Source organism: Alligator mississippiensis, chromosome 2, assembly GCF_030867095.1.
Source record: "Alligator mississippiensis isolate rAllMis1 chromosome 2, rAllMis1, whole genome shotgun sequence".
In the NCBI taxonomy this organism is placed as follows: Eukaryota; Metazoa; Chordata; order Crocodylia; family Alligatoridae; genus Alligator; species Alligator mississippiensis.
In genome coordinates, this window is record NC_081825.1 from 27,513,853 (window position 1) to 27,527,169 (window position 13,317).

The following is a 13,317-nucleotide window of genomic DNA, read 5'->3' on the forward strand; positions in this document are numbered from 1 at the left end:
GCAGCTGCCACATGGCACAGCTGCAGTATGGCTTGGCATGGCGCTGTGTGCTGTCTGGGAGCTGGGGCTGAGTGCTGCCAGGCTCCAGGTGACCGCTGCAGCTGGTGAGTGCAGGGCTTCTTTCTTTATTTTTTGAAGTGCTAGGCTGGGCAGGGGATGGGGCCAGGCAGGGCAGCCATGTGGGCTTCCCCCGTGGCTTCCCCTGCCTCTCCCCAGTCGATCTGAATCTCTGAATCTTTTCCGCATCGATTTGGATGCTTTGAATTGATTCAGAACTTTTAATGGGACTCCTGATTTGATTTGGATTGAGATTTGGCCCCCGAATTGGGCCAAATTGCCTCCAAATCGAATCGGCGACCAAAGCTTCACACAGCCGTAGTAGACAACTCACAGGTACAAGTAGGGGAAGGAGCTGGCAGTGGCAGTGGCTCTGGCATCACAAAGTCCTCCAGCCATTTCTTTAGGACTCTTAATCTGCCACCTCTCTCTTCCAGTCCCTCTCTCCAAGCAGACCTTCCCTAGCAAACTTGCCTGAAAGCTGGCCTGTTTGCTGCTCATTGGTCCTGAAAAGTTCCCTTTTCTCTGCTTCCTCTCACCAAGCTTACAGTGAAGGTAGAAAAGAGAGAGTTTTCAGGCAACCCCCTAGTGAATTCCGCCTCACTCGGGTCTCTAATTAAGCTAGGGGCTTAAGTATAGGTCTAACTCTTCAGTTTTAGCTACTTACATTAAATATATGTAGGTTAGCTACTCTTAATGAAAGAAAGAGCTCACCTTAAAGGTTCCCCTTCAAACAGGGAAGTGGCAAACTGACCTGCAAACTGATTTACAAACTACTCACAAACTGTAGTTCTGCAGTGGCTGTGAGAGTGCGTGTTCTCAACCAAGCTGACGTTGGAATATGGTATGTCTGGTGAGAGCTGCTTTTTGCTATCTAGAAGGCAGCAAAAAGTCTCAAAGGACCCCAAGGTTGTTCACTTTCTTGACAGAATGAAGATGGTGGAAGACACTGTCAGTCTTAACAGGTTCTCTAACTACACCCTCTTCCTAGCAACATCACTTTGATTTTATACAGCTTGTCTGAACAAGCTAATTTTAATTCAGGTACTTAGCTTGTCTCATAAGTAACATAACTGACATTTGCACATAGTGCCCCTAAACCAAGGGTGTCCAACTTGCCCTGGGCATAATTTGGACAGGGGGGCTCCTCCCAAGCTGAATCTGTGGGGCCTTGTTTTAGCACCAATATGGGCCGGGAGTTGCACATCAGTGTAGCACAGTGCTGGGGGCATGTGGCAGCACAGAGCTCTGGCCAGGCAGTGGCAGGGAGCCAGGAGTGCAGAGTGGCACAGATCCGCATTCAGTCAGAACTCCATGCTGCCACATGCCCCTATGTGATTCTGTACCACTGCAGGATCCCGGACCCATGCTGCCACACGTCCCTGGCAATACGACTGACTGGACTTCCACACAGAAACACGTTCAGGGAGTCTGGAGCTGGGACCATGCGTCTGCTAGGAGCTGAAGGCATGCTACACCATGGAGCACTGGCCAAATGCAGATCTGTGCCACTGTACACTGTTGCGTTCATGAAGCTGCATGGCACTCCGGCTGGGTGGCAGTGTTAGGAGCAGGCTGCAGCATGGAGCTGAGGGCACTGGACTACTGGTGGGCTAGATACAAAAGTTCCACTGGTCAGATCTAGCCCACAGGCCTTATGTTTGAAACCCCTTCTCTAAACAGTATCATAGGCCATGTGTAAATGAAACGAGAGGCGTGTGTGCATGACACTTTAAAAAGGGTTAAATGCTTTTGCGCCACTTTAATGGTGTCAGTGTTTGCATGTGTCACCAGCATACTGCACATTGATTCCAGCTGCTGTAGGAAATTCGGTAGCGTAATGTGCCTTAAATGATGGGGTGTTTTAGTTTGCTGCCCTACAGCTGCGGAGTGAAGCAGTGGGCTCAGTGCAGCTCCACAGCTCTGCAGGAAGCCCTGCAGGCAGCCTGGCAGCAGCCCAGGAAAGCAGGTTTCGCCCAAGAAAAACGGTGAGCCTGGTCTTTTCCCCCCCCCGAGCCTGCCTGCCTGCCTGCCTGAGCTGCACAGGGGCCCAGTGCTTCCCTCTGCGGCTGTGGTACCCCTGGGACCGCTCAAGCTGGGTGCCTGTGGGTGGGTTCCGCCTGGGGGACAGGCGCTGCTGCCGTGGAGGGAAGCACCAGCTCCCCACCACAGCCCAGGGACCGTTCCGCCTACCGGCAGCTTGCCCTCCCCACCCTGCCGGAGAGGCAGGTAAATCAGCGGGGTGTGTCTATGACATGGGGGTTTAATCAGCCCTAAAATTGAAGCGGTCTTTTGAAAAATCCACCGCTTCAATTTAGGGCCCCGTTTCGTCTACACACGCCCCTATTGCTCAAAGGAACTGAATGCCTGCAAGTGAAAACTGCGATTTGACTGCAAGTAATGTTACAGTTTATCTGGTGCCAAAATCCAAATGGACCAAGAAGAATTTAATTGCTGGATCTGTTGTTACAGTATGGTTATTTCACTATAGTCTGGCAGAATAGAAGAAACTACTTATGTTTTAAGTACCAATGGGGAGTAAAAAATAACCTTCACCCATCAATACAAAGGTGCCAAATAAGAGTGTTGCAAACAGTCTGAATATATCAGGGTTCAATGCTTTTGACGGAGAAATAGAAGAATCTCTTGCTGCCACCTTGCTCGATGGCGCAGTTTCTTGTTTTATGGATAAAATCTAGATGGAGCCAAACTCTCAGTGCTTTGAATTTCCTATCTGTGGCACAGCTGCCCATTTGTGTTTTGACTTTTTTAAGAAGCGCAGGGCAGCTTAGCCATACTTTCTACTTAGGCAGTAGAATTTGGCACAGCTGGCACTAGAATCCAGTGGCATCCAGGAAGAATAAAAAATCTGAAGTACTGCTGATCACGATGTATTACTGTAAGCAGGGCCATTGCTGGAGGGGAGCAAATTGGGGTGACTGCTCCAGGCCCCGCACTTTGGGGGGCCCCGTGGAACTGGGTGGAGCAGCCACGGTGAGTCCGTGCTGCTGCTGGCTTCACGTCTGGCCGTTCTGCACCACCTCCCTGGCCAAATCCACCGCTGGTTTTCTCACATCCGGGGGTGGGGCCCTATACAGGATGATTTGCCCTGGGCCCCACACCCTGCTCCGGTTGTCTGACTGTAAGGGAAGTGGTTCTCAACCAGGGTGCTGCAGAACCTTTCGGGGATACTATGGGATGCCCTGGGTTATAAGTACCAGGTGTGCAAATGTGATTGACAAGATAAATCCAATGGGTGCCTACACATGAGCACGGAGTCTGCTCTGACACGTTGGAATGGGCTCAATTAATCGTGTCTGCCAGAGCATGGCGACTGTTGTGCTCCAGCAGCCTCTGGCGTCTCGTGTCTCAGCATCCCTGTGCTTAAAAATGGCAGCATGGAGTGCTTTACCTAAAGCCCATTGAATGAGCTTTCGTTCAAGTGCTCCCACCGCCATTTTTAAGTGTGGGGATGCTGATAGGTGAGACATGGCAGCACTTTAATTGGAGCAGCTTTTGGAGCTGCTCTAATTAAAGTGCTGCTCCCTGACCTGCAGAGCACGTGTAGAAATGCCCACTAATTTCAAATAAGTATCCAGCATTAAAAAAATTCTGACCTGTTTTGGTCTGAGAGCTTTGCAACAAAACAATTATTTTCCTGAGTGAAACAACTGAAAACTAAGGGCTGGCATTTTCCAAGGGGTGGCTTGGGCTTAGTATGGGGTGCCTTTAGTCTAAAAACCTTGAGAATCACTGCGTTAGGGCTTGACGGGGGCAGGGGAGGTGGAGATGGGTGGGGGAAGAAAGGTGAACAACCAAAACTTGTCAAAGTCAAGAAATTTGAGAAATGGGACCAGGATCCAGGCCAGAGAGACCTGCAGTTTTGTAGGAAGCAGGACGTGGACGGATACCCACAGGCAGACACAACATTTTGGAAAGGGGGGGTGCAGATGGTGAGATGCATCATCACGTATAAAAACAACACGTAATATTTGGCTCCAGTCCTAGGCTGTGGAATGAGGGGGGGCCACCCACGCCATGGCCCGACCAACTTGTAGCACGTTAATTTATATAACTCACAAATGCGCAGTTGTCATTCTGGCTAAAACTGCATAGCTATTTTTTTTTTTTTTAACTACACAGCTAGCTAAATTAACGTGTTAAAAGTTGGTTGGACCAAGGGCTGGGAGGCACACCCTGGTCCATGGCCTATGGCTCCATTTAAAAGAAACTAGAAGCTTTCCTCACGTGTACAGTCAGAGGAAAGGAAAAAACAAAGAAACAAAAGACTTAAACTAACCCAGTACAGTTTAAAGATTGAAGCAAAACAGTCCCCCAAACTTTAAACTTTGTTTTTAACTCCTCCCAATGATGTGCCAGGCTGGGGAGTAGGAGCTGCGGTCCCAGCAGCAGCTCATAAACAGCAGCATGGCCGAAGAAAGGCCGGCAGGACTGGTGGAAGGGGGGCAGACCGTTTAAAAGAAGAGAGGGGCTAACTCCTGCGGCAGGGAGAGGAGGGGCCCTGAACTAGACTGGAGCCCGGACTAGAGGCTTTAGACTAGGGGAGAAGCCGACCCAAAGCGGGGTGCACCGCGGGCCGGGGAGGGAGAGGGGCCGGTACCTGTCTGTGCAGCAGCGGCCGGATGCGCCGCACGCCCAGCAGCAGCCCGGCCCCGGCGCCCAGCGCCACCCCCAGCAGCAGCGCGGGGGCCAGCAGGCCGGGGAGCAGCGGCGCGGAGCCCGCCGAGCCCCGCAGCGCCACGTCCCGCAGGCAGGCGCCAGGCGGGGGCTGGCCCGCCATCAGGGAGCCCGGATGCTGCGGGGGCTGCGAGCCCCTGCCCCGCCCCGGCCCGGCCCGGCGGGGAGAGGGGGGCGCGGGGCGGCGCCTGGCTCTGCTTTGCAGCTGCGAAACTTTTCTGCAGGCCGCGGAGCTGCCCCGAGCCCGGCATGCGGCCGGCGGCGGGCGGCGCCTTTGCGGGAGCGCTGCTCCTGCTCCTGCTGCCGCCCCGGCCCGCCGCCGCCGGGCTCCCCGCGCCGCCGCCGCCGGGCCCGGCGCCCCAGGTAAGGGGCCGTGAGCGCTCCTCTCCGGCCGGCCGGGCTGGCAGGCGTGAGGGCGAGCCGCCCGGCCCGGCCCGGCCCGGCTCGGCTCGGCGGGAAGCACCCCCGCGCCTGAGGGCAGAGCCTGCCCTCGCCCGGCGTCGAGGCTTCGTTGTAACTCCGCCAAACCTCGCTGCGCTGGTGGTCAGCCTTTTTTCCTTTGCCGGCCCCTGTGGCAGTGTCAAACGGAGGTGAACTGCGAGTGTGGGATTCACAGTCATCTTTCGCAGACCCCTTAGACATCGTCTGCAGACCGTGGACCGCAGGCGGAAAACCGCTGCCTTCGTGGCGCGGTGCGGAAGGGCCTAAGGACTGCCATTTATCGAGTGGGGCCGTAGAGGCGCCGCTTCATTTAGGAGCCGAATCGTATGTGGCCGTGGCAAGCGGGGAGGCCAGATCTGGGCTGAGGCCAAGTCTAGGTCTTCCCAGGCAGGACTGCAGCTCCCCTGTGGGCTGTGCTTTACAAGGGCAGTTATGCTGACCGGCGGGCGCTGGCGTGTCCATGTATTTGACTGCAGTGATTGAAATCTTGGGAATGTTGCTTAGGATGAGAGGAAACCTTGCATCCTTTCGCACCAGAGGAGCTGAACAAGCTGCTGCGGGGAGTCACCATTGCTCAGGGTGGGGTCCTGGCCAACATCTCGGTGGTGCTGCTGCCTAAGAAAACCAAAAGCCACAAAGCCGAGGGAAGTGAGGTCTGCAGGTTCAGACCTAGACTTAGAAATGTTCATAATGCACAAACCTTCCTGCGTGGCCTCACCCAGTCCAGGACCTCCCAGTCAACCTCTTCCTGGCCCTAGCCAAGCTCACTGTCTATTTGACCAAGAAGGAGGCTCCGGCCAGGGGGACCCCTGGGGAATTTGGGGCCCCTTTCTTGTCCCTTGGCCATTTACATCTCCAGGCAGTTTTTCTGAGTAGTGTCCACTGGCTCCTTGGGCTTGTTCGAGGGCCAGTGCGCACTGTCCAGTGTGCTCTGCTTGGTGTCCCCACCTTGGTGCACTTGTTTTAAACCTTTGACCTTCACTCCCATACTCATTTTCTTATCATTTGTCCCAAGGAATTACTGAGTTGTCCCTAGTGGCCAAGGGAGACTTATAGTTTCACTTGGTGGGTTTAGGCCTATGGTTTCCTAAAGGCATGTCAGAAGGCCTGTGAGGCCCCACCAAGTCGCAGAACCTCTTTGTCAACCGTTTCCTGGCCCTAGCCATGCTCACCATCTATTTGACCAGGAAGGTGGCTCTTGCCCAGTGGGGATCCTCAGGGAGCACAGGGCCTCTTTCCTGTCACTTGTCACTTATCTCTGGGCAGAGTTTCTGATTCGAGATGTGGTCATATACTGGGTGATCCACTGTCTTTCATTCACCAGATAGATCCTTAATTTGACAACACGGGGAATAATAGATCCAGCAGTGTAATTAATGGAAGGTCTGAAGAAGAAACAAATGAAAAACAAAAATGAAGAGAAAATAAACCAAGGGTGCAGGACTAATTTGTGGCATGCCTACCTGAAAGGCTGGCCTTCATTGCCTTAACACCTTATAGACCAGGGGCGAGCAATTATTTTGGTCAGAGGGCCACTTACTGAGTTTTGGCAAGCCATCAAGGGTCACATGATAGGCAGCCCAGGGCAGATTAATATTAATTTTCTAAATTTTTTAGGAGCTCCGCAGGCCAGATAGAAAGGCCTGGCAGGCCGCATCTGGCCCCCGGGCTGCATTTTGCCCACCCCTGTTATAGACTCAGGCTGCACTTGAGTGGTAGGATCATGGGCAGCAGTGACAATACCAAGGTCCTTTATTTTAGTGCAGAGAGTACAGCAGTAGGTAATGTAGCAGCAGCAGATGAGAAACATTTTCTTGTCTTTTGCAGTGGATGCACACACAATATAATGCTTAAAAGATGCACTTTCATAAGGGTGCATATGAGTGACATGCCCTGATTGTGTTTGACATGGAAGTAAGTGACCAATTTTAAACAGATTTCACTAGAAGCTAGATTTGGTCCTTGTTAATGTCAGCCACTGTTTTCTAATTTCCTATAGGCAGACTTTTCATTAAGGTGCCTGAAATCTTTTAGTTGTATTGCTGCTTCAGTTCTCTAAGATTCATTGGCAAAGGAACAGTTTGCATTAACATTCCCACGAGTGTATTTATGTTGATCTGCTGTGTTGGTGCAGATAGAACTTGCGTTTACCTTGAAGCAAGCTGTGCCAGTCCAGGTCTTCTTTGTTCTGGTTCTGCGTGCTTATATTTAATTATATGTGGTTCACATTTAATTATATATGGGTAATACAAAATACGAAATTCTGTCTTGGAATACAGTAAATAAATAGACAGATAAATACCATATTTACTCAAATTCAAGATGACGTTTTCCCCCCATTCAATGCGGGGAGTGAGGGGGAATCCCTTCATCTTGTATTTGAGTACAAGGTGGAGTGGCAGGTGGCTGTGGCTCCAGCCCTGACCTGTGCTCCGGGAAAGTCAGAGCTGCAGCCACTGCCTCTGCCCCATGCTACCTGTTACTGCCCCTGACTGTGGGAGACAGGTCCCATAGGTGGACGGCATCAAGAGCTGGAGCACAGGTGGGGAGTATTGCTGGAACCAGAAGTCGAAGTGGCCACAGGTTAACCTTTTCAGTAGCTGGATGCAGCCCATGGGCTGCCAGTGGACAGAGTTGGTCTGAGTCATTCAGCAGGTCAGTGTCATGGCCAGGAGCGAACCCATGCCTTCTGCCTACAAGTCCAGTGCACTGTCCAGTAGCTTCTGCTTCTTTCCTTCCCCAGAGCTTCAGCATGTAAAGAACAGAGGTTACTGCATTATTGTAAAGCATAGTTTCAATTTGAGACTAAGCAGTACTAGGCATATATTTGGTGAATAAGATTTTGAGATTGCAGTCACTTTTCTTTTGTGTTCACCTTAGGTTGTTAAAGATAAGCTGTGGGTTCCAGATGAGAGTGAATACCTTGGTGTGAAAGGTAAGTATTCATTTTAACTGCCTTTCCAATTGTTTTAAACCTCCAAGTGCCTTAGAATCCTTTAAAAAAGTTTGCTTATAATAGTAACACAAAATAAATAATAAAAATACAGGTAGTACAGAGGGGACGGTGGTGCTAGGAAGCTCTAAGGAACTGCTGGTCCCAATCTTGCTGTTATCAATGTGACTTGCAATTTTGGGGTCACTGATGTCTATGTTATCAGATAATATCTGTGGATAAAAATGCCTTGTCACTTGTAGTTCTCCAGAGGAATTACGATTTTTTTCTCTCAGATGTAGACATAGCCGTGATCCCTGATGCCTTTCCTAGCTGTAGGCAATACAAGCTGATGTAGCAGCAGCTTTTCCCTGGAGCTGCTCAGGCAAGGGCAGAATGTAATTGTTCAACTTAAGCTATTTCATCCTTGTGCCTTATTTATAGCTGCACTCTCTGATAGCCAACCCACAGTTTGGGGAACATTAAGGTGTAAGTTATTAATTAGTACTAGCCAAAATCATAGAAATGAGGGCTGAAAGGATGCGCAAGAGATCAGGTAGTCTGATTTCCTAAACTGAGGCAAAACCAGCTGTACTTATACCATCTGTGACAGACGTTTGTATAACCAAAATGTAGGGGTTATGGATGCATTAAAAGATTGTGAGATATTTACTTGTTATGGTAATATGTGCTGTATAATGAAAGTACCTTTTGAAGTCACAAAACCCCTGACAGCTTAGGCTGCAGTGAGCCATGATGTATATCTGTCAAGAAAGCTTAAGCAAAATCTAATGCACTCTGAGGCATCCTGGATCTATATTCTGGAGTGAGATCCCCTGGGTTCTCTACAGCCTTTACTGTGGCTAATTCAGAAATTAGTTTTATTTAATTAAATTAAATATGAGCTCAAATAATTAAATCACAGATAATCAGGTCTGTTCAGTTTCCTTGATTTTTTTTTTTTTTTTAATATACATCCAATTTCCTGTTGCCCTCAGAGCTGCAATTTTCAATTTGTTACAATTTTTTTTTATTTACCTTGCATAAGTACTGAAACGGGAAGAAGCTATCTGTAATAGTTTGTAGCTGGATTGAGGTAATTACAGATTTGGCACCTGAGAAGATGTGTGACGCAGCCTGAGATTTTTAGCAAGTGGCATGGGTAGGGGGGCTGGGTCTTGAAGATTTTACTTCTTGGGTCTTTTTCCTTGTATTAAAGTAACTGTACCTTTTTAATAAGCACTGAACCACGTACTTAATTTTAAACAGAAGAGTAGTCTTGTTGAAATAAACCAGGCTACTAAAATGCTTAGACTTGAACATGTACGAGTTATTCCAGGCAGTAGAAGAGTCAAGCTGCTTGCATCTTACCCTACACCACACAATTTACCCCCTGCTGCCTGTCCTGCCACCACTTTCCTCCACTGCTGCCTGTGGGCCCCAAAACCTGTCTCCTCCTGATGTCTGCCCTCCCAGCACTTGCCCTCTACCTGGTCCCCTTTGCTGCCTGCCCTCACACCCCTCCCACTGCTTATGTTTGAGCTCTGGCAGGGCTCCAGCCTGTGGCATGAAGTACATGGTTGCTCTAAACCCAGTCTGGCCATGCAGCAGGTGTTGCAATGGCAGCAGTGCTAGTGGGGTGCTGGTGCTGTGGCGACCTCCACTGCTGCTACCAGGCCAGGCTGGGGCCAGAGCAAGCACCAGAGCCCTGCTGGAGCTGAAGCCAAAAGGATACGGATAAGTGGAGAGGCAGGCAAAGGGTAGAGGTAGCAGGGGCGGGGAAAAAGGCAGGGGGGCAAGTGGGGGAGCAAGTAGGATGGGCAGAGGCAGCTGTGGGGTGGGCCCCAGCTGCAGCTCCAATCCTAACTTTGGGTCAAAGATGGAGCTGCAAACAGCTACCTGTTCCCCAGTATCAACTTGTATGCAAATTCAGGATGAGGCGCTCCCTCTCCACCTTAAATGCTGAAAAACCCTTGTCTTGGATTTGGAAATATGATTGTGAATCCTAATTCTGAAATTGGAAGGGTGGTAGAATATGTAGTAGTAGATTCTGTGCCAGTGACATACAAAGAGCCCAGTGCGTAAGAAAACTAAGGGCCGTCAAGCTCACGGATTGGGCCATCAAGCTTCATGGATTGGGCCACAGACCAGGTCTGCATATTGGCTCCAGTGAACAGGGCTGGTCTGGTATGCGTGCTGCATGTAGATATGCCATGGGCTGGTCCTGCTCGCTACTTGTAGCACACATGCGAGGCCCAGCCCTGAGTATCACAAGCAGCATGCACTGACCCTGACCTTATAGATGTCACGCAGCATGTGGGGTGGCTCTTGGGTCTGTACTGCACATGGCACACAGGACTGATCTGGGTATGCACTACATGTGGTGCTCCTGCCAGACTATCCCTATGCACTGGATCAGGCTCATATGATTGGTGTATGGTCCTGGTTGAGACCAGCCCCAGATCCAGCATTCAGAACTGGTCTGGTGTGGACATCTCAAGCAGTGTGCTCTCTGACTGTCATGTGCTGTGTATAACGCATGCCCCAGGTTGGTTCTGTGCGCTGCGTGCAGTGTGTGTGCTGGCTCCAGCTCCTGCACCATGTGTAGCATGTGCCAGACAGGTTCTGTACACTGCATAGGCCTGGGTCCAGCACATGCTACTTGTGGTGTGTAGGGCTAGTCTGAGACTCACAGACAGAACTGCTACCTTGATGATTGGGCTCCTTAGGCTGAATCCGGCCTGTGGGCTCTATTTTTGATGACTATGGTCTAAAGGATGTTGCTCGTGGAATTTAGGATTGGAAGGTGCCTCCTGGGACGCTGGGTCCAATCCTTTATGTTCACACATAATCATTTACTGAAGGGATTCCCAAAATTGCCATTTCAAACTCCAACACATAAATATACCAGAAGTACTACAAATATCCTATAGCATGCAGCAGGTAAAAACGTAGTTGACAGGGGCACTGCCATTTTAATTACAAAGAAGTAATTGGCTAATGTAGTAAGGGCCAACCTTTTTGGCAGGCATGCCATGAATTAGCCCCACGTCCTTCCCAAGTGCCACACCAATCCCCTTCTGCTGCCTAATCAGCTGCTCTGCTTTCTGGTCCCTGTTCTGTGATCCCTGCCTGATCTGCTGTTCTGTTTTTTGCTCCTTGCCCTATCTGTGTGTGTTGCCTGTCCCCTCCCTGCTCTGCCATGTGCCACATACAGAGGGTGCCCATGCCACTTGTGCCATGTGCGCTGCAGGTTGTCCACCCTTGGGTTAGTGCTCAGAAGATCCTAGGAAAAGCCCCTTGCTACAGAGGAAGGAAAATCCCTGCCAGTCTGAGGTCAGGAAAATAATTATTTTCTGATCCCAGATATGGCAGTCAGTATGACCCCAAGCAGATGACCAAAACCCTTTTGCCAGGAACCTCTGAGTTTTCTAAGTATCAGCAGGAACAAAAAAATCCTAACCTTACTGAAGCTGTAAGCATTGGATTACCAGACAATACCTACCCTGCAGGGTAGTCACCTTTGTACCACAAAATGAGGATTACAAATACCAGGTTCCATACATCTTGCACGCTGATTGTTGAGCCAGAATTCCCTATCCTGTCCTACCGTTCCTCTCATAAATGTATTCAGTTCTGTCTTAAGGTGATTCAGGTTCTTTGCTCCCACTGCTTTACTTGGAAGACTAACCAAAACATCACTTCTCTGATAGTTCAAAGTCTCATTCTAATATTTCATTTACATTTATATATAGCCAATGTTTAGCTATTTGATCTTATTCTGGTGGTGTTTATAGCCTAAAAAGTTCTTTTTCCTTATATTCACCCCATGCTTGTAAAGGGTGATCATACTCTCAACCTCTGTTCCTTCTTGTCTGTGGTGAAGATGTTCTGTCAAATGTATCCAAGGATTTCTTTAATTTTTTTCACTGCAGCATCAGTGTGACAACTTATGTCCATCCTCTCATCAACAGATGCACCTATACCTCTCTCCTCAGTTATCTCCAGTCCATGCTCCCCTAGCTTACATCAAGAAGATAGAGACATTCTTAGTAGAGCATCCTTGAATTTGGAAATGAATCTGAACCTACAAGTTGCATGTGGCTTTTACAATACATTCTACCATCTATACATTTATTTTTCCTGCTAACTGTAAGGTCTGGAATCCTTGTCACATACAGAAGTCACATTGCTGCAGGGAATTGTCAAATATTTATCATTATTTGGAAGGGATGTTAATTGCTTCCATTCCAAGCCTGACACCGACAGGATGTGCACTTTTTAAAGATTTGTAGCAATAATAATTTGCCATGTGCGCGGGCCAGGGGCGAGCCGGGCCCGTCTTTGCGCACGCGGGCTGTGGCCAGCAGCCCGGGCACGCGGGGTCGGAGACCGGGGGCAAGCTAGAATTAGTCACGGACGTGTAGTGGTTGATTTAAAGATTATTTACTTACACCAAAGATGGTCGTGGTGTAGGCTGGACAGTTTCCAGGTATAGCTCCGCTTAAATCCTTGTTAGAGGACTATGACACATTCGTTCTTTCCCCCGGAGTTGTTGAAGCTCCGTGGGTTCGGTAGTTTCTCGTACAGGAAGGGATACGTCTAGGAATTTATCGGCGACAGGGAGAGGCTAGAGGCTGTTCAGGCCTCTAATGCCTTTTAAGAAATGCGTTGGGTCCGTAAGGATCCGCAGCGCTTAGAGATCTTCACACTCTCCCTCTCAAACTCCAATTGCTCTCTCTCCAACTTGGGCAGAAACCACCCAAGCTCTTTATACGGCTAGCAAGCCAATCGCTAGCCGCCACGTGGGCATATATTAGAATCGGCCAATAATGTGGCACGAATCCTCATACAAATGGCAGGATCTCCTTGCACCGTGCATTTCTTAGATGCAAAAGAAATGCACCATGCAAAGAAAGCTACAAATTGGCGGGAAATTCTCCATTGCACCAGGGTTCTCTTCTGCAGCACAAAACTCCACCGTGCAAAGAAGCTGCAATTTAGCGGGAAAATAATTTAGCAGTGCCGAAACACACACAAACAAAAAATCACAACTTTGGGTTGTGACACCATGAAACTGCATGTTCAAAAGATGTCATACCCTTTTTTAATTGCAGAAATTCCTGTAGTTCATTTTCCATTTAGGTCAAGAAAGTTTTTAATCTGTAGCTTTGTCTGTAATCCATGAT

General features: G+C 49.5%; 2 protein-coding genes across 4 annotated transcripts in view; one reads left to right on the forward strand and one right to left on the reverse strand.

The window, feature by feature from the left end:
- The window catches only part of EVC (EvC ciliary complex subunit 1), a 126,093-nt gene extending 121,220 nt beyond the window's left edge, over positions 1 to 4,873 (reverse strand). For both annotated transcript variants that reach the window (XM_059721571.1, XM_059721570.1), the window contains exon 1: positions 4,679 to 4,873. In XM_059721571.1, coding sequence (XP_059577554.1) covers positions 4,679 to 4,858 — 180 coding nt within the window. In that variant the 5' untranslated portion in view covers positions 4,859 to 4,873. The remainder of the gene's footprint in view (positions 1 to 4,678) is intronic.
- Positions 4,874 to 4,886: 13 nt separating this feature from the next.
- The window catches only part of EVC2 (EvC ciliary complex subunit 2), a 174,026-nt gene continuing 165,595 nt past the window's right edge, over positions 4,887 to 13,317 (forward strand). The window contains exons 1-2 of one of the 2 annotated variants that reach the window (XM_059721568.1): positions 4,887 to 5,118; positions 8,077 to 8,131. In XM_059721568.1, the coding sequence (XP_059577551.1) occupies positions 5,005 to 5,118; positions 8,077 to 8,131 (169 nt within the window). In that variant the 5' untranslated portion in view covers positions 4,887 to 5,004. The remainder of the gene's footprint in view (positions 5,119 to 8,076; positions 8,132 to 13,317) is intronic. The other variant, XM_059721567.1, reaches the window with a different exon arrangement.